This window comes from Mchenga conophoros, linkage group LG17 (assembly GCF_057382185.1).
Source record: "Mchenga conophoros isolate Kocher_MC1m ecotype Shallow Benthic linkage group LG17, M_conophoros_male_GT1.1, whole genome shotgun sequence".
Classification (NCBI taxonomy): Eukaryota; Metazoa; Chordata; class Actinopteri; order Cichliformes; family Cichlidae; genus Mchenga; species Mchenga conophoros.
Genome location: NC_140542.1, coordinates 23809563 through 23823796, shown reverse-complemented (window position 1 = coordinate 23823796; position 14234 = coordinate 23809563). Strand labels below are relative to the sequence as shown.

The window sequence follows — 14234 nt, the reverse complement described above, 5'->3', positions numbered from 1 at the left end:
CCCCCCCCCAAAAAAAAATCAGACGACACACAAACACACGTATTTTTTAAGAAAGGATACAATAATCACTTTATTGTGTCTGTATCACAACATAAAACTGGTCTCACATACAGTAGAAAAAAAAAAGATTCAAAGCTGCTTGAAAAATAACCCCAAACGTTCATTTGTTTCACACGGTGAAAGCACAAACACACATCAGCCCGGCATCACTCTCGCATCTCGCCGTCCTCTTCCTCCTCTTCTACACCTCTGATGTACAAAACATTATTGCACCTGTGGAGGTCGAGCACAGCATGAGAAAGCGTTTCCTTTCACCAGTCACTTAATTATTAACACAAGTTAGTCAAGTCTGACGACTTCAAACTGTTCAGACTCCCACTGATTTCTCTCTGTGGCGTTACAAAGTGTCATTCACATACCTGATGAGAACCTCACCGAGATGTCCGGCCAACGCTCCATCCACATACTCTTCTGTGTTTGCCAGCTGTAAAAAAATAATAAAAAATAAAACAAAGTTCAAAGGTCAGGTAAGATAATTGGTGGGGCAGAGAAGCCAAGACCTCCCTCGTCCCAGCCACCTCCTCCAGCTCATCCAGGGAAACACTGAGGTGTTCCCAGGCCAGCTGACAGATAAAATCTCTCCGGTGCTTCCTGGGTGTCCACCCAGAACACCTCACACAGGAGGTGACCTCCTCAACTGTCTCCTTTCAGTGTGGAGGTGTAGCGGCTCTACTGTGAGCCTCTAATAGCCAGCCATCCTTCGGAGAAAGCTCATTTCTACTGCTTGTATATCAAAATAACTAAAAAGAGCCTTAACAATACGATCAGGCCCAGACTAGCAAAGTTATGGCATTTTTCTACAAAAATCTTGTTGCTGCAGCTCCATCTGGTGGCAGATAGTTGAATAAATATTTAGGACACCAAATCACCAGCATTGGACTTAAAATATAATTTAATTAGATTTAATGACTTGTACATTCAGCACTGACTAGTGACAATGGCAATGATCAGTCGCCACAGTTGCACAAATTCATACTTAAAACAAGCGCTAAATAAACGAATAAAAAAAATGTAATCTGTTTTTACCCGATTTCACCAGGTAAAAACAGAGCCACTTTGGTGATACAGAAAACTCTGACTTTAAGTTTAGCATAGCCTAGCATGCCATTCTGTGGTGTAATTCTATAAATGTGAAGTTTTTAATGGGTAGAAACTGTTCATACTTCACAAATTATCAAGTATCAGGATGTTTTCCCTGAGCTGGATTATTGATGTTGTCCTAAGTATATTAATATGTGTGTATTTTCATCAGGGTGTATGTTTAGAACTACAAGTGAGGACAGTGTTGAGTTAACACAGGTCCCTTCTTCTGTGACTGTCTGGTCACTGGTGTACAGCCCAACACTGGAATGATGCTTCCTTGCAATGATGTCATTTTATCCTTCAACAGGAAAATACTACAGGTTCTTGTGTGACCCCATGAACACATTGCTCGAGTTTTAATAATAATAATAATAATAATAATAATAATAATAATAATGTATACTTGATCCCCACAGGGAAATTACTTTCTCTGTATTTAACCCATTCACTCAGTGAAGCAGTGGGCAGCCACTAATCAGGCGCCCATGGAGCAGTGTGTAGGGAAGGTACTTTGCTCAGGGTACCTCAGGGTAGCCGTTCAGTGGATTCGAATCCCAGACCTTCCGATCATGGGGTGACCATGCTATCTACTGAGCTATCCCTGCCCACAAAATAATTTTCTGTTGCTGGGTAATGCAGGGGAACTGTGTACTGACAGCTTGGAGGAGTTCTGTGTTGCATTAAGCAACAGTAAAAACAACCTTTCTAAGAGAAGAGCTTTGTTTGCTGCTACAAACACAGCGACAAAGAAGCAGAGGAGGCAAAGGTAACACATTACTCTGGGCTAACAGTTGTTTTTACTTGGATACAGAATAACACCAAGTTTAGAAAAATAAATCCAAGTCACCTTTCATGCTACAGCAGCTGCATTAATGCCAAACTAAATGAGCTTGTCAATGTTAAAAATCACATTAGCTGAAAACTGCTTTTATTTTGAAATCGAGTCTCAGTTTCTCTTACCGTAATACCTAGTCTATAAACAATGCATAATTTGACCGTAGAACAAATTTTAGGTAATTGAACAAGGCAAATGATCCACACCTGCATATTCATGTACCCGTCCACAGACACGAGGTAGCCCTTATATTCCATGCCCCACTTCAGCTTCACCATCACTGGTTTTCCTGTCAGGCCGTTCAGGAAGGGCTTCGGGTTCAGAGGTAAACTCTGGAGAAGCAGACCAATCAGAGATAAATACACACACATCAAATTCAGACACCAATGAAACAAACAGCTACAATTTAGCATCGTAATACCCGTACATGTCAAATCAAAACCATATGCAGTGACTTATTCTGATCTGTGATCTTATAATAGGTATCAGGTCTCTAAAAAGAGATCTTGCACGTTTCCTTTCAGTTTGCACAGTTTTCCAAAGACAAAGACGATTAAAAAATAAACCGTGAATTTTATAATTATCAAGTTATTATAAGTATTTAGCTTCAAAATATTTGTGTGGCAGTTAAATTAGACGTTTTCTGAATGAAGTTTGGTGCGACACTCTCCACAGATTCAAGCAGGAAGAAAATCGCCAATAAACAAACAGCCAATAAACAGGAAGCATTGAAACCAGCCTAATTATGTTTCCGTAGATAAACATAAAAAGTGAGGCTGCTTTCCGTGTGAGGATTCATTCATTATCTCTACAGTTATGAATGAGACGCTAGCCTCGCTTATGCTAACCAGCTAACAGGCTAGTCGCTATTCCCGCGCCCTTCTGAGTAAAAAATCCCCCAAAACATCCGGTGAAGCTAAAATGTAAAGTTTTCCGAGCTTTACTCACCATTTTAGCTCAAAGTAAATAAGCACTGTGCGTTTTAAGGTATACGTTTGGTATCCTTTCGTCACAATAACGTTGCACTTAACAGCAGCACACGCTTTGCCGCCGACCGGAAGTCCTGCACTTTGCTTCCTGAGGAGTCTGCGTGTTTTTACACACCGCGACCTAGCGGTCAGAGGTCTCACCACACCCAAACCGTATTATTTATTTATTTATTTATTTATTTATTTATTTATTTATTTATTTTATTGGTTATCATGAGCAGAACAGAAACATTTAAGACCATGAGAAACATGAGAAAAACAAACTGTGGTCAACCATCAAAGCAAGGGACAGCGCACAATTTAAAAAATCAACTCAGTTCAAATTAACAACTAAATGATTGAAAATTAAACATAACTCAGTGTTCCAACATGACAATGATCCCAAACACACATAAAAATGACAACTAAAGTTATTTTGCCTCATGATAATATACTTAAAAGTTAAATTGTGATCTGATTACTGTTCAAAGCAAATAAAAGCATCACTGTCGGTGCCTCCACCTGCCCTCAGCTGAACTGAAGGCAGATGGATAATGACATATCCTGTAGGTGCAACACCTGCTCTACTTATGTCACTTTGACATGCCCCTCACTCACAAACTGCTCACTAGTTGAACCCTGTGGCCTCTTTGGGGGTGAAAAGTTAAATAACTGTAATAACCGAGTCAGCCGGCTGTAAGTCTGAGCAGCAATTTCACTCCAGGCAAAAACAGTCTGACGCGCTCACATTTTTTCTGCGCTGAAGCGTTGAACAGTTTCTGAAGTATCTGACAAGTTCAAACCTGATGCGATGAATGAAACTAACACCTGACTTCCTGCTGTTAGAGGCTGTGATTGTCCAGAAATTCCTCTGAAATTGCAGCAGAGCTTTATTTGCATATTTGAAATACTTGTGTCCTTACATCATTTTAGCCTATTAGCCGCCCTCTGTGTAATTAACCGACCCGTCAGTCAGTTTGTGTGTGTTTTATAGCATGAAGGAAATATGTGGCAGAGAGAGAATGAAAATGGCTAGAAATCCAAAAATTACTAGCAAAATATGTTAAAATAGGAAAGCTTGTCCATCCTGGTCACTCCCATAGCAAACTGTAACATTTTCAGCTTGGCCACCATTTCCAAACTGTACATTGTAGCATCTGTACTATCTTGTAAACCTTCCCTTTCACACTTGTTGCAATCCTTCTATCACAAATCACCCCTGACACCCGTCTCCACCCACTCCACCCTCCCTGGACTCTCTTCATTACCTCTTTTGTGCACTTGTCTGTTGATTTCGCTGGTTTAACTCAGGTATTTAGACTCATCTGCCTTCATTACCTCTGCTTTTTGCATCCTTACTGCAGAGAGATTTAAAATAATGACTTCAAAGCAGCAAAAGAGGTTCAAAACTGCTACAAAACATGAAAAATTAGTAAAAAGGGATGTGTTAACACTGCGTCAGGCTGGTGACCTGTCCAGGGTGTACCCTAACTCTTGCCCTATGGTTGCTGGGATAGGTTCCAGCCCCCTGTGATCATCATAAGGCTAAATGGAAGAGGATGGATGGATGGATAAAGGCATTCAAACTAGACTATAAAAGTTTTTGACGTGCCACAGAGATGGAAAAGTAGTATAAGACTACAAACTATCAAAAAGATAGTAAAATGTAGTAAAATGATAAGTAAAAGATGACTAACGTGAACACTGAGTGGGGGCTCAGTAAAGGGCTCACAGATGGAGGCGAGGGAGGAGGCAACACTAAAACACTTTGGCTTGTGTCTGAATACCTGCAGACACTAATGACACTCCTATAAGCTCCTCAGCAATTTAAACATTTATCAAAACTTCTTTTTTTTTGTTACAAATTTAGCTTTATTTAAATAAAATTGTCAAACCCTTAAATAATTTAAGTTATGATCTTCCTCCAGTGTAACCAACACATCCATTGCTCACTGGTGGCGCTGGTGGTGGAAAACAGACTAGAAAGACACACAACATGACTAGATTAAAAAATAACCTGAAACACATCCAGAAATACAACAAAAAGAGTGAAAGATGAGCACAAACTGAGAAAAACCAACACAAAGAGCTCCAAAACTGACCCAAAAACAACAATGGAGATGATAAAATGACTTTAAACAGAAACTGCCCTAAATAGATGTAAAGTGACCACAAAGAGCTTTAAGAAGACCACAGAGCATTATTGGAGACTTGTTCATTGACTTTTCTGCCCAAAAGCTGAGAAGATGAAAACATCTCTCTTGTCTTTATGGAGCTAAATCCTGGAAACTGTTTAAAACCGTGAGAAAAGAACAAAGTTTTCTCCTCCACAAAGAGCCAGGCGGGCGGTGACTGAACCAGGACAGGCAGAACAAAGTGAACAGGTGAGATAGTTTAACTTGGCTCACTGCTTATTGGACAAGGGTCAGGTGCTTAGAAAGCAGGTCACGGTCCGATTACACCGCAGACAGAGAAGCCAGAGCCGTGCTGGGTTCAGTCGAGCTTAAGCCAAATGGGCCTGAGAGGAAATCGGCGTTCTACCTCTGCTGAACACAGGGAGGCGCCCTGCAGCCTGCACGCTGTTGAAGCCACTCCTGCAGGCTGGAAGCTGGGGGCTTTCCCCTCTTCTTTTTATGGGCAGCAATGATGTGGAAAGCAGGATGAGTATTTAACTGGATCTTTCACTGGTTTTCTATGGACACTGGCGATGTCGTCTACAAAGGCTCGTGGTCGGCAGAGCAACCAGAGGGTGTAATTTGAAGTGCCTCAGCAGCTCACGCAGCTTCTGCATCCAAAGCCAATTAGTCAGAAATGTGGATGTGAGCACTCATGTGGTCCGTTCATCATCAGGGTCTATGTGGTCCCCTCAGGGGGTCCAAACCCTGTCAGGACCAGTGGTGGGCAATCATCAAACTCACTTCAAAGTGTCACAGCGTCAAACCAAAATCAGATCATGTCTTACATCGCTGCAGTCTGAAGCCAGTGATGCACAGCAACACCTCACTTTCATCTGATTTCTGATGATTCACTATAGAGAACTTTGCATTCTGGGTAAAATTTCAAGTTTCTTAAGTCTGTTTCAGAATGGTGACTCTTCAAAGCAAATTACAGCATATGAAAGCTTTCCTTTTTTGTGCCTACAATTTGATCCTGGACTGATCTTCTAGTTTTGATTCCCTCTGTGCCCAAATAGTTTCCCACTGTCATTTTGTAAGTCTTGCCAAATGTAAAACCATTTGTTTTCCTTTTAGCTCTCTTGAACATATAAATCCTTTTTTACTGGCAGTTGTTGCCCCATCACAGTCCTGTGAGAAAATAAGTACATTCCATGATTCAGCAGCTTGTGGAACCACCATTAGCAGCAATAACTTGAAATAATTGTTTTGTCTTCCATTGTTATGAAGGACTTTTCAGATTTGTTGACAATTGGTTAATCAAGTGCATTTGATCAGCACTTGGGTGCTACATACCCTCTCAACACCACCACCAACGGAAGCAGTGAGGTAGGTCTTCATAAAGAGATGTGAACATTGAAAACACAGTTTCAGAGGTTAAAACTGTAAAATATACATTGTTGGGTAGTTGACCTGAAACAATGAACTAAATAAAACACAAAAGAAGCCACATATTTCTAGTTTACTGCGGTTTTCAGATGCAGGTAATGCGTGTTTTGTCATCACATGACTCGTGTTATACTGTACATGTTTGCTATTAGCCGTTTACAGTTAGCTTGAAACTTCCACAGCGTCAGTCACGTTTTTTTTTATTTGTTTGTTTTGGTGTTGTTTTTTGTCTCTCCACAATCACTAAATCACTTCCGTTTTGTTTCCCGATTTTTTTTTTCATCTTGTGTTTTATTTTTCTACTTGCTGGTGTTTTCTTAGGTTGGAGTGCGTTTGAGATGCTAGTCATTAATTGAAAGTCATATATTTAATATGAGCATCCAAATTTGCATGTCAAGAAGTGAGGAAATGCGCCTTTAAAGGAAGTTTGGACTCCCTGAACTCCTCATAAAGTCCCCCCCGCGTGGTCCCGGGTCCTCGTGCCGGGACCCCGCTGGTGCGAAGATGAGGCTGGGAGCACAAACTGGAATGTTCCTTTAAGTCGCAGAAAAATCCGGAGGGAGAGGCGGAGCTGGCGCACAGCGCTGTCACCGCACCTCCTCTGCGTCTCCGTGCGCCCTCAGAGGCAGATCACCGCAGGGAGATGAACCACGCCGCAGGTCCCGGAGCAGCAGACGAGCCAGGCAGACCCGTTCACTTTTCTTCCTCCTCTTCGGCCCTCCTCCTTTCTCTACGGGACACCTCACACCGTCCGGGATCATGCTGTTCCTTCATACGGCTGAGTTATCATCGCCCTGTTGGATCGCAGCTGAGTGAAAGAGAAAGTCCACACTGGAGCTGAACCCTGCGCACTTGCCTTGTTTTTTTAAACTTTGCCACTGTGGATGAGCTCCCTGATTTCTGAGTAACTCCAGCGGATTTTCTGGCTCGCTTTTCTCCCCCACATATCTTGGTCTATTCCCACAGCAGAGGAGATATGTTTTTCTTGTTCGTGGTCAGCCTGGCTGTGTTTTCAGATGCAGGTCAGTGTGATGTTTTTAAAAAAAAAATTTTTATTAGGGGGGTTGCCACTGGGGCAACAATGTCTCCGTGGCAAGTGCAGCAATGCAGAACTCCCTTGAAATTTGGGGCAATTTAACCTCTCACTGCTCAGGTTTAAGATAATTAACACACATATGTTGAAAGATGATCATAATCAGCTTTTATATTAACCTCCAGGAAGAAAGAGAACAATAGAGGATGTGTCCCATCCTCAGTGTTTCCCTTTCAAAGAGCAGATATTGTGATTTATAGTTGAATAATTGAGTTATTTCTGATTAAAGCATATTAAATTTCCTGTAAAACCTGTGATTTTTGTTATTTTACATCCATTTATTCTCTCCCCATCAACACTGTGACATAATTCATATGGATCTACCGCCTAACAAAGAAAATCCACCTATAAAAAGTGCAAATATGCAATAATTCATCCTGTAAAATGTAATGTGAGCCTATCTGTGAGGTCTTGCACATGACAGAAGCAGTAGAGGGCTCCAGGTTTTAAAGTAATAAATCCACAGTGGGGATGACACTATTTGCCCGGAGGGGTGGAGTGGGTGGAGGGTTAGGGTTGTAGAGCGTCTGGAAGGCGTCTGAATGCTGCTCATCGTCCCCGAGCTGCCAAACTTTATCTGTGTCAGAGTCCACGCTGCCTGCGGTCCGTGGCAGGCAGGTGCACAATGCCTCTATTATCCTTTTTGCATAACATTTCCGATCGAGGTAAAACACTTGACTTGTGTACACACACACAAATACACACAGCCCACTTCTCAGCTGCCCCACTCACTCTCAGACTGAATGAGGTGTGTCTGTTCACTGTTCTTTGGCTGGTTTGATTTTTGGTCCACTGACACCGAAAACAAAGCGTTAGCCCAGCTTTAGTTTCACACTTTGTTTTTGTTTGGTTTCTGTTCGAATGAGAGTCCAGGAAAAGTGAAAGTAACCCAATAAAACCGGGAAAAGATGCAAAACAGGTAGAAATACAGACAGAAGAGGCTCAAAGATGTTAAATATACCACTGAAAGAGCTGCGAATCATCCAGAATGTGGTGAGAAAAAAGACCACAAATGGACAAAAACTGCCACAAAGAGAGATTGTGTCTTTTTGACAAACAGAATATTTAAATCTAAGTATAATAGGAAAATGTTTAGTTTTACTGGAAAAATTGAGAAAAATATTAATTTTCTTTCAAGATGATCCAAGGCTCTTTGCTTCTTTTTTTTTTTCTTTTTTTTACACTAATGGGGCCAATTTTGTAGATGGACTGATATGTCTTTATTGGGTGATATCTACCCAAGCAGATAATTCCGGTTGGATTTAATTTGGTCTTTAAAGTATTTCCCCTTCTCTTTAACTCATTTTACTTTTGCCAATAGTCCCAAAGAAACTGCTGATATTGTTTTTCTGCAGAGTAAACTGGACTCGGGAGAGAAATTTTACTTTTAATGATGGTGTGAGAACCATTATTTTTAATATTTTAGTCAAATAATCCCACCTACATGGCCAGGTGTTGGTAAAGGTCAGTGTTTTGTTTTGGGGTTGTTGGGTTTTTTTTGTTTTTTTTGGGTGGAGTAACCCTTTAAAGTGACTGAGGATGGTGTCATGTGAGTCCATAGTAAAGTTCCTTCTCTGCAAACCTTCTTCCTGCAGGTCTGTCTGAGGTGGTGTTTAATGGGGGCGTGGCCCCCCGTTGTGAGAACCGCGCCTGCAACCCCCGCATGGGGAACCTTGCCTTGGGTCGCAGGGTGCTGACGCAGACCGTCTGTGGCAACAACGGCAGCGAGCTCCACTGCTTCTACTCCGACCCCGACGCCAACCTGGCCTGCAGCCCCGCCAAGTGCACCAAATGCAACGCCGGCCTGCCCCACCTGTCCCATCTGGCCGGGGCCATGTCCGACTCCTCCTTCCGTCACCCGAACACCTGGTGGCAGTCGGCTGGAGGGGTGGAGTCGGAGACTGTGCAGCTGGACCTGGAGACGGAGTTCTACTTCACGCATCTCATCCTGGTGTTTCGCTCACCTAGGCCTGCCGCCATGACTCTGGAGCGCTCGCAGGACTTCGGGAGAACTTGGAGGATGATGCAGTACTACGCCACCAACTGCAGCGCTGCCTTCAGGCTGGAAGAGGGAAAGGCAGGCATTGGCCAGGATGGCGCCACCTGCACGTCCAAGTACTCAGGCGCCTACCCCTGCAACCGCGGAGAGGTGAGGCGATGCTCCAAGTCTTTAGGGGTTTTTTATGACATCAGTCACACTGAACATGAATAAAGAATTATTCTATTTCAAATCAACTCTAGCTCCATATTCCCACAAAGCAGGAAGACGAGCAGGGTTAATTTGCATATAATCTCTGAATATGAGCATGCAGAATCTGTAGGGATCAGTAAAGCAGTTTAGAGACAAATGGGAATCTCCGAACCATCAGCTGTCATCTGACTGCAGTTTAGCTTTCTAAACAAATGCGTGAAATGGGACATTTTGGCCTGGATCTCTCCCAGAAACCCCCAAAATACTGGCTCCTGTCCCCAGAATGTGTCATCTGACTATGCTCCAGATCCAGGATCCCAGCATATAACGGCAATGGAAAGAAGAGAAGCCAAACATATCTCTTACACAGTATTCAAAGACGGGGTATTTTTTTTTATCTCCTCTTAACACAGGAGCTTTTATAGAAAAAAAATCCCCTTAGGTGCTGCCAAAATGGCTCTGAAACGTCAGGGCATGGACCTTTGGGGGTTTCCTGTGGGTCTGGCACTGAGGCGCTGGCAGTGGAGTCCCGTTGGGGGCAGGGCTGTTGATTGGGCTCGTTCTGGTGCATACTGCAGATGCTTGATTGGATTGGGATCTGAGGATTTTGGAGGCCTGGGCTCTTTCTTGTGTTATGTGCTCGCTTCTGGTGGGAAGTGTCTTGCAATTGGAGCTGCAGTGTTTAAGTGGATGGGATGTGTCAAAGTAACATCGATACCAGCACCCAAGGTTCCTCTGTGCCTTTCACATGCAACTGCTTTTCTTAATTCAGTCACCGAGTCCTGAAATGACTCTCTGACCATGTCTTCTTAGTTTTATCAGCCTGGGTCTACTGCTCACAGCCTTCTAGTAAATAAATCTTTGGAAAAAACATAAACTGCACCTGTATTGCATTAACAGAGCTACATTTCTAGCAGACTGCAGAATCATTTAAAGTGTCTCTATAACCTGGTTGGGGTCCAGTTTGGGAGTATATGTCAAAATAGAGGTTGTGTGAGGTTTATTTTCATAGCAGATCTCAGAGGGATTTACAGTCTCTGTGATGGATAAAATTTAATGTTTCAGATTGCAGCAGCACAGATGGGACTCACTGGAATTAAATTTTGATTTTGCTTTTTCTGGACATTGTGCATCAGATGAAAGTCGCTACACGCCACATTTTATTGGACATGAAAGAGAAAATTATTATATTTGGCAACATGTTTTAGCATTTGTGTGTTTCCATTTTAACACCTGCCGCAGTCAGTTTACAAATCGTTAGCTTCATAGCATAATTGCCTAAGTCATTTGACTAAGTCAATGACTTAGGCACTTATGCTATGAAGCTAACGAAATGGTAAATGGCCTGTATTTGTATAGCGCTTTTCTAGTCCCTAAGGACCCCAAAGCGCTTTACACAACCAGTCATCCACCCATTCACACACTGGTGATGGCAGCTACATTGTAGCCACAGCCACCCTGGGGCGCACTGACAGAGGCGAGGCTGCCAGCCACTGGCGCCACCGGGCCCTCTGATTTGAAGGATGTCCATGGACGAGAGAGTGTAAAAGGGGGGGTGCAGTGCACAGAACCCACATTACCAAGTGAGGACATGAGCAATAATGGCCGGGTGGAAGGTCAAAGTTTGGTACATGAATGAAACCAAAACAAACCACTTTAATGTAACAGATGTGGTGACATAAGTGATATCAATTTATCCACTTCTGTAACTAAATACACCTGAAGAACCAAAGAGGCTTGAAAACCACATTTATATACACTCGTCATGGGCATACATTTTCATGGGAATTATGAGCTTTGAGTGATGTCTTTGAACTGAAAACAGTCCTCATCACGACTTACATTTTGACATCTAAGTCTCTGTGAAACTCTGAGACCTTGGTTTTATGGCTTGTTGGTGGTCTCATCTGGTTCTTAAAACACACAATCCAACACATTTTTAAACCCAAAGTTTTCTTTGTTGGTTGTTCCTGACAAATAAGCAACCCGGTGGTCTCTCCAATTTATACACAGCAGGTACAAAGATGACCTAGAGCGTAGATCATTTCCTTCTGAAATCATAATGATTACAGCCTCAAGAGGAAAATAGTCAATCAGGGAAACCTCATGAAAGCACAGCCTGAAGCAGAAAAAAGTAAAATTCTGCAGGTAGATAACAGCAACAGTTTGAAGTTTAAAGGCTGCACTGTTACTGTTCTTCGACTGGCCTGCTTTCTTTCTGGAAGCAGTTTTGATGATCAGATTTGTATCAGGTCTCGAATTCCCACCTTTCCTCCGAGTCCAAACACCGCCAGCTTGCTCGGATAGCAGGTTAGCGCAGGTGGGAAGGAGCGCGGATGCACACCTGCAGGCCTGACAGACTTTCCTGCTCGTCGTGCAGCTTTTTTCTTCCTCCATGAATGAAGTGCTAATGATGTCACGGGTGACAGGTAAAGCGAGCTACTTAACAGCCAATCCTGAAGGGCAGCCTCTCCATCATTTAACCCCTCCTGTTGGAGCAAAGTCAGATCTTTCTGCAGTAAGTCACGCAACATTCAAGAGTCGCACAGCACGCCGAGCAGAGGGAAAGCCAGGTGGGGGGAAGCTCCCCGAGTGCATGATTGAGTGTTTAATAGGCGTACTTTGACTGTAGCACGAGAGGGCTTCCTGCACTCCATTGATGTTTAATTGAAGCAGTGTGTGTTGGGAGCTGCTCTGCAGATGTGTGCTGAGGCACATGCCAAACCCGATGCTGTGCCGGGCTCCCCTGCAGCGCTTTCATATGAAATGTGGACTCTTCCCTGCTACTCTGAGGTGTTTCCGTGAGGCTCTCAGGTCTTTTTTCCCCTCTCCATCTCCTTTTGTGCGTGAAGGTTTGAAAATAGCAGCTTGTTTTCCGTCTCCTGCGTCTCTCCGGCTTGTTTGGGTGAGCAACCTGTGCTAGGATCATGACCTGTTTGCCCTTTAACCTCTCCACTGATGACCCTGGGGTTGAAAGAGGTTAAGTAGTGCACTGACAGACCAGCTGCTGCTGCTCAGCTGCTCACACGGTCTGTGCACCTTTTGGTTTTTGCTTCTACATCATCTCTACTGACAGTCAAGGTCACGACATGACAACAAGCCTTATTTATGTATGTACTGTACGAATATAGAGCTTTATTCCATGCTAATCTCACTTGTTGTCTCATAAATACTAAGTTCTCACAGTTATGTTCATAGTTGGCCTGCACTCAGGTACTATTTCAATTAAAAGTCAGAAACCTGTTAAAATATATATTGATAACAGTACCTCAGGGGGCAGTAACATACATGTGGCCACCCTCACAGGCTGCAGAGAAGTAAACAAAGCAGAAGAGACATCGTGCGTGAGTGGATTCATGACCTCACCACACAATGGGTCTGCAGTGGTTGCTTACTATGAGTGCAGAGTTTCAGATTTGGATTTCTTTTCCAGTTTTGATTTGAAAAAGATCACGAATTCGGCTTTTACTTTTTTTATAATGAAGGGTTCTTCAAAAAGTCCTACTTTCACTTATGCTTGAAAAACATCAGCCACTTTGCTTGTGTGGGAATTGTTTTGTCCTCTTTCACTACGGATGCACTAAGATGTGACTTATTCCTGACCTCCTTCTTTAGGGGTCACCACAGTGGATCATCTATCTCTCACCCTGTCCCTCACATCCTCCTCTGTCACACCAACCCTCTCCATGTCCTCCTTTGCTACGTCCATGAATGTCCTCTGAGGTCAACCGCTTTGCGTCCTTTGTCCAGTAGATCCATTATCCCTCCTGTGCACATGTCCAAACCATCTCAGCCTCTCTGAGGGGCACAGGGAACTTTTTGGAATAGACCAAACCCTCAAGGTTTGCCCACACCACGTCGCCGATTATATGCAAATTCCCAAGGCTTCAATAACACCTTTATTTAATTTGAGCTTTGTAACATTTACTGGAACCTTTACTTGTTGTTTTCAGGAGGGTCCAGCTGCATATTGTGGCTGTTATCACAAAAAAATGAATAACTTGAATAACTTTTTAATCAACTTTACATAAACTCACTTACCGTCAGTGACCGCTGAACAGACATGCCATCGCTTGTCTTTCATGGAGCTTTTTAGATGTCATATTGGACTCTGGTTGCGCTTAATGCACTTAAATTGACAAAAGAAATTAATATTCCACTGCTGTTTTAGATTATTTCTGCAGAATGAAACTTTTTTGGCTTCACAGAGTACCGACCCTCCTTCAGAAACAGAAATGTCAATGAAAAAATGCCACTGCGCTAAAATATAAAGCAAGATGAATAGCAGACGCATCAGCGGAGTGATGTTTGATTGTATGCATGCGTGTGATTGCGGTGTGTGGTTTTTTTTTTTGTTGGTTTTTTTGGGTTTTTTTGCTTGCATGTGAGTGTCTGAGGCTGTGTGATGAGATAAGTGAGAGCTGTGGTGAATTTTGGGGAG

General features: G+C 42.9%; 2 protein-coding genes across 2 annotated transcripts in view; one reads left to right on the top strand and one right to left on the bottom strand.

Annotated features, from left to right (window-relative positions):
• Positions 1 to 57: 57 nt before the first annotated feature.
• snrpf (small nuclear ribonucleoprotein polypeptide F) lies at positions 58 to 3063 on the bottom strand. The gene is made up of 4 exons (XM_085251536.1): positions 2927 to 3063; positions 2185 to 2310; positions 420 to 484; positions 58 to 273 (listed from the first exon to the last, which is right to left on the bottom strand). Exons 1-4 carry the CDS (start codon positions 2927 to 2929, stop codon positions 207 to 209), a joined length of 261 nt encoding a protein of 86 aa, XP_085107662.1. The 5' UTR covers positions 2930 to 3063; the 3' UTR covers positions 58 to 206.
• Positions 3064 to 7414: 4351 nt separating this feature from the next.
• Positions 7415 to 14234, top strand: part of ntn4 (netrin 4) — a 31772-nt gene continuing 24952 nt past the window's right edge. The window contains exons 1-2 of the mRNA XM_085252070.1: positions 7415 to 7531; positions 9198 to 9751. Of these exons, the coding sequence (XP_085108196.1) occupies positions 7486 to 7531; positions 9198 to 9751 (600 nt within the window). The 5' untranslated portion in view covers positions 7415 to 7485. The remainder of the gene's footprint in view (positions 7532 to 9197; positions 9752 to 14234) is intronic.